At 37.0% G+C, this 5,734-nt stretch overlaps 1 protein-coding gene across 1 annotated transcript; it reads left to right on the top strand.

Annotated features, from left to right (window-relative positions):
- Window positions 1-1,159: 1,159 nt before the first annotated feature.
- On the top strand, window positions 1,160-5,122 carry LOC143572511 (putative auxin efflux carrier component 1b). Its single transcript, XM_077057659.1, has 7 exons — window positions 1,160-1,913; window positions 2,483-3,141; window positions 3,692-3,968; window positions 4,047-4,132; window positions 4,204-4,361; window positions 4,448-4,524; window positions 4,734-5,122. Exons 1-7 carry the CDS (start codon window positions 1,483-1,485, stop codon window positions 4,798-4,800), a joined length of 1,755 nt encoding a protein of 584 aa, XP_076913774.1. The 5' UTR covers window positions 1,160-1,482; the 3' UTR covers window positions 4,801-5,122.
- The last annotated feature ends 612 nt before the right edge of the window (window positions 5,123-5,734 follow it).

Here is a 5,734-nt window from a genome sequence, read left to right as displayed (position 1 = left end):
ACATACATACATACATACATAGGGGAATGTTAACGTACAAATGAAGTTAGCGTGCTAAAAAGTAATTATATATACAAGTAGAGTAATTATGTAATTACTCAATGATAGTTACTCTATGATGTAATTACATAATTACTCTACTTGTATATATAGTTACTTTACTTGATTCTCACGTTTAACACGTTAATTTATTTTGTATTTAATCCAAACTATATATATATATATATATAGAAAAATGGTTAAAATAAAAAGGCATAGTTTTGTAGGAAGAGTATAAATAACATAAAATTTAAAGTTAGGAAAGTGTATATATATATAAGTATTCATCAGCTCCCCCCACCATAAATCGTCCCAATGTTGCCTGAAGACGGCGTTCACCAAAATTGTAGCCCATATCGCCCCCATTATCACCCCTCACTACCTACCCTAAGGGGGGGGGGGGTAGATGTGATGCAATTTCTCATCACACACACCCCACCCAATCAAATAGTGCCACATCACCAACCCCAAATCCATCACATGTGATGGATTTTTACTAGAGGTGGTGGTGTGGTGTGATGGATTTTTTTTATAAATATTAAAAAATAAAAATACTCTCCTTCTCTTCCTTCTCTCTCTGTATACAGCCGCCATCATCACCAACCCACCACCACTTGCCACCGTCGAACTCCGGTAACCACTACCGCCACACCACTGAACCACAACCACACCATCGGATAACCAACACTCCACCTTACTGGTTACAGTGAAGTCTTGAACCATTTTAAAACTCTAGAACCCATTACAATCCCTAGAATTTCAAACTAAAAATTCGATCTTCTTGATTAGCGTATGCAAATGAAAGCATAGGGCTTTTCTTCGGAGTGTCAAGATGAATCGATTGGCATGCACCTTGCTTCTAACGGTGCTCTAGTTGGATCTAAAGTTCGCCGGAAAATTCTCACCAGAAAAACGAGTTCCATTGCTTTGAATTTTTGAGCGACAGCTTGAACCACCGGCTCTCCCAACGTCTCTCCCAACGGTCCTTTTTTCTTGGAAAACAACCATCACGCAACGCAACACAACCATCACTTGCGTGACAAAGCACCGGCGGCGGTGTGGGGTGAACCCATCACGCGTGATGGGTGTTCCTCACGCAATGCCCCGGGTCCCCTAATACTATTTAGTTTGATAGAAATCAAAGTTTATGTGAGGGCTAATTTATTTAGCTTTAGTGTATAGAGCCTCCTTGCAATGTTCTCTCTCATCATCAAAAGACTATAAAAAAACCCCTCAAAAGTCATCAGCTTTTACTCCCCTGTCTGCCATTACTTCCCATAAATATAACCCATCACATCTCTACTTTCCCCTCAAAACCAGTCTACACACTTTTCTCCCAAAAGATTTCTTCAGCCATTGATTTAACCCAAATCTCTCCAAACCCCACCTGGGTTCTCTTCCTCACCCATTTCTCTCACCTGGGTCACCCTCACTTTCTCCATCATGATCACCGGTTCGGACCTTTACCACGTTTTAACAGCCGTGGTTCCACTCTACGTAGCCATGGTTCTAGCCTACGGCTCTGTCAAATGGTGGAAGATCTTCACACCAGACCAGTGCTCAGGGATTAACAGATTTGTTGCTCTCTTTGCTGTCCCGTTGCTGTCTTTTCATTTCATTTCTACTAACAACCCGTACACTATGAACTCCCGCTTCATTGCTGCTGACACCTTGCAAAAGGTTATGGTGCTTGTGGGCTTAGCCGTTTGGTCTAGAGTCAGTGCTGCAGGGTCCTTGGAGTGGTCTATTACTTTGTTTTCTTTGTCGTCACTTCCTAACACACTTGTCATGGGTATACCCTTGTTGAAAGGAATGTATGGTGATTTTTCTGGGAGCTTGATGGTGCAGATTGTGGTTCTTCAGTGCATTATTTGGTAATCTTTCTTATTTTTTTATAATGTTATTTTTTATTTTGAATATTGATGAGTGAAAAGTATATATTTGGGTTATCATTTTATTATTAAGTTTGTGTTTTCAGGTTATTATTTTAACCTATGGTTTGAATATTGACCTTTTATAGAATATACCTTCTACAAAACTTTTATAAAATATGTATGTTTGTTTCTTAAATCATTACTAACTTTGTTATAAATATTGATGTTTTGTAAATATGTATGTTTATTTTGATTATTGACATGTTAAACAAATATTTGATTTATATTTACCTTTAAGTTATTTTATCTTTATTCTGAATATTGACGAGTTGTCAAATATATTGACCAACAAGATTTTAGATTTGATGGGACTACATCTTTCATAAAATTTATATTGAAATACAGATACACTCACACAAGTAAATAAATGGTAATGTCATATACTTTTACTCTTGTGAAAGAAGAATAAGAATATGTATTAGTTCAAGTCAAATCATATGTTTTTTATTTACCCTATACATAACAAAGATTATTTTGTTAATATATATTTATTGTATATTATATTTCAGGTACACTTTGATGTTGTTTCTGTTTGAATATAGAGGAGCTAGATTATTAATCGCTGAGCAGTTTCCAGACACCGGTGGTTCGATTATATCATTTCGAGTCGACTCGGACGTTTTATCACTAGACGGAAAAGAGCCGTTACAGACCGAAGCCGAAGTCGGTGACGACGGGAAGCTTCACGTGACGGTTCGAAAGTCCGCGAGCTCCCAGTCCGAGATATTTTCAAGACGGCCCCACGGGGGCGTTAACTCTGGAGTGTCGTTAACGCCCCGCCCGTCTAACTTGACGAATGCAGAAATTTATTCTCTGCAGTCGTCAAGAAACCCGACCCCTAGGGGCTCGAGTTTTAACCATACTGATTTTTATTCAATGGTTAATGGGAAAGCGGGTGCGAGCCCCCGTGGGTCTAATTTTGGGGGGTGTGATGAGGAAAGTGGGAGGGTTAATGGGCATGGGACCGCGGGGTACCCAGTCCCAGGTAATGCGGGAATATTTTCTCCCGTGAGTGGGAAGAGAAATGGGGGCGGTGGTGGCGGCGACGGTAAAGATTTACATATGTTTGTTTGGAGTTCAAGTGCTTCACCAGTGTCAGAAGGTGGGATTCATGTGTTTAGAGGTGGGGAGTATGGGAATGATCTTGGAGGTGTACCCCACACTAAAGGTTTGATAATTTATTATTATTATTTTCATATTTTGCTATGAAAGTTGGTTTGTTTATGGGTCTTGAATCTTGATGATGTTTTGTTTTATATGAAATGTGAGTATAAGAGCCCCTAAATCTTGGGTTTGGTTTCATTAATTTCAAGACTTGTGATTTGCAGTTGAAATGTCCCTAAAATCTTGGCCATGCATGTCTTTTTCTTGTGGACATATATGCTTCATTTAATTCCCCTATTTTGTTGTTACATGAAACAATTTGTAGGATTCATTTGGTCCAAAAAGTCAAACTAGTCAAAGTTTGACTTTTGGTCAGTTGAGATATCTTTATTCCTTTTTAAAAATAAAAAAATCTCTAAAAACATAGTTTTTCATATTTGAGGTTGCTAGTTTGTACCCTATGCATCCTTTGCACATGTTACATTCCTTTTCTCATTATTGTCCCACATGTATGTACACATGAACAAATATCCCTGATTAGTCTAATTCTTTCTTTTTCTTTTTTAAAATTGTTTATTTAATTACATCTTTATGTGTTTTGATGTTAAATCTAGATTATGAAGATTTTGGCCGAAACGAGTTTAGTTTTGGGAACCAGCCGGGCCCAAATGGAGTGGATCGTGAAGCATCGGTTTTATCAAAACTTGGGTCTAGCTCAACCGCTGAACTCCACCCAAAGGCTAGTCCACATGGTGACACCAAGGCCGCTTCTATGCCACCCGCTAGTGTCATGACTAGACTTATCTTGATCATGGTTTGGCGCAAACTTATCAGAAACCCCAACACATATTCGAGCTTAATCGGCCTCACCTGGTCCTTGGTCTCATTCAAGTACATCACTGCTTTATTTGGTTATTGTTTAATTTTATTCTTTCAAGTCCAAATATTAATTTTGTATATTTTTTGTAGGTGGAATGTTGTCATGCCTGCCATCGTAGCGAAATCCATAGCCATTTTATCTGATGCCGGACTTGGCATGGCCATGTTTAGCCTCGGTATGCCAACTTTACTGATTTACTAGTGGGGTCCACATGGCCTAAAAGATCATGTTTTTGTCTTTTTTCAGGTTTGTTCATGGCGTTACAACCAAAGATTATAGCTTGTGGAAATTCGGTTGCTACTTTTGCGATGGCAGTTCGTTTCTTAATTGGACCAGCGGCAATGGCGGCGGCATCATTGGCTGTAGGACTACACGGAACATTGCTACATGTTGCCATAGTTCAGGTTGTAAATTTGACCTTGAAAGTCAAAATGTTTACCTTATCTTGACTAATTGATTAATGGTTAATATTATAATGAACATTTAACAGGCTGCTCTGCCCCAAGGAATTGTCCCTTTTGTGTTTGCTAAAGAATACAATGTTCATCCTGATATACTTAGCACAGGGTGAGTTTTTGTCTTACTTTCATTCATTATTGACTTGTACATATATTTTTTGTTATCTTTTATGCATTAAAGAGGTGTACCATAGCTAACAGAATATCTACATCATGCAACAAAAGCTGTTTCTTTTAAAAGCAAAGTTGCATAGAGTACACTATTATGCTATGAAAATGTACAAGATTTAATGCATGGTTTACATGTGTGTAATGCAGGGTTATATTTGGGATGTTGATAGCACTACCTATAACATTGGTGTACTACATAGTGTTGGGGCTTTGAGTCTTGTCTTGCTTGAAGAAGTGAAGTTTCTTTTGGGTGTTGGTTCTATAACTACTTGTGAAATGACCATTTTGTCCATTTTGTTAAGTTTAGTTGAAGATTGAAAAGAGAGGGTGTTAGAGAGGAAGGGTGATGTTGGGAGGGACAGAATTGTAATTTGACAAAGGGGACATTGGCAGCAAGTAAAATCAATATTTTGTGTCTCCAAATTGTAATTGTTGGTTTGTGTATGTATTCTCCCAAGAAAGGTGTAGTTATGCTTCTACTTCTTTTGCACTTTTGGCAGAGGTGTTTAAGTACATTGGAGTCCCAATACTCTACAGTCAATTAAATTTGGATTCCTAATGTATAAAGATATGTCCTTTTTGGTATCTTTTTAAAGAGTTCAAAAGGGTAAAATAAATGAACTAATTTTTGTTGATTCTAAACTTTTCACAAATCCATTTGATTTGATAAAAAAACACCATTGAGGTGTTTTGTGAAAATACGACTTTGTGAAAATACGATTAGAATGTAAGATACTACTTTAGGAAATTTGAGGTGTTTTAAAGTTACTTGAGAATGATCGGTGAAGTATATATTTATAACAAAGAATTAATATTCCCGGGTCTTTTTGTTAAACTAATTCAATACGTATCCTTAGTAATGCAATTAAAAATTTTAGAAATTTTACGTTTCATTGGTCAGTTAGTATAAACTAGAAATGTAATGAATTTATACAAATTTATTTCATATAACCTAAAGACTACATTATAAAAATAAAGGAGGTTTGGGTTCAAGTCCCACACCTAACAAAACATACGTAGGGTTATAGGGTCTTTTTATTGGGGTTCTTTTTGGAGTGAAATAAAAATAATCAGGTGACTAAATGACCGTTTAAAAAAAACATGTAACCAAGTAATAAAAGATCTCTCCTTCATTTAATCATTAAGTG

This window comes from Bidens hawaiensis, unplaced genomic scaffold (assembly GCF_021521415.1).
Source record: "Bidens hawaiensis isolate Kalapana, Puna unplaced genomic scaffold, B.hawaiensis_p1.1 tig00025960_1, whole genome shotgun sequence".
Lineage (NCBI taxonomy): Eukaryota > Viridiplantae > Streptophyta > Magnoliopsida > Asterales > Asteraceae > Bidens > Bidens hawaiensis.
This window is presented reverse-complemented; position numbering and strand designations above follow the sequence as displayed.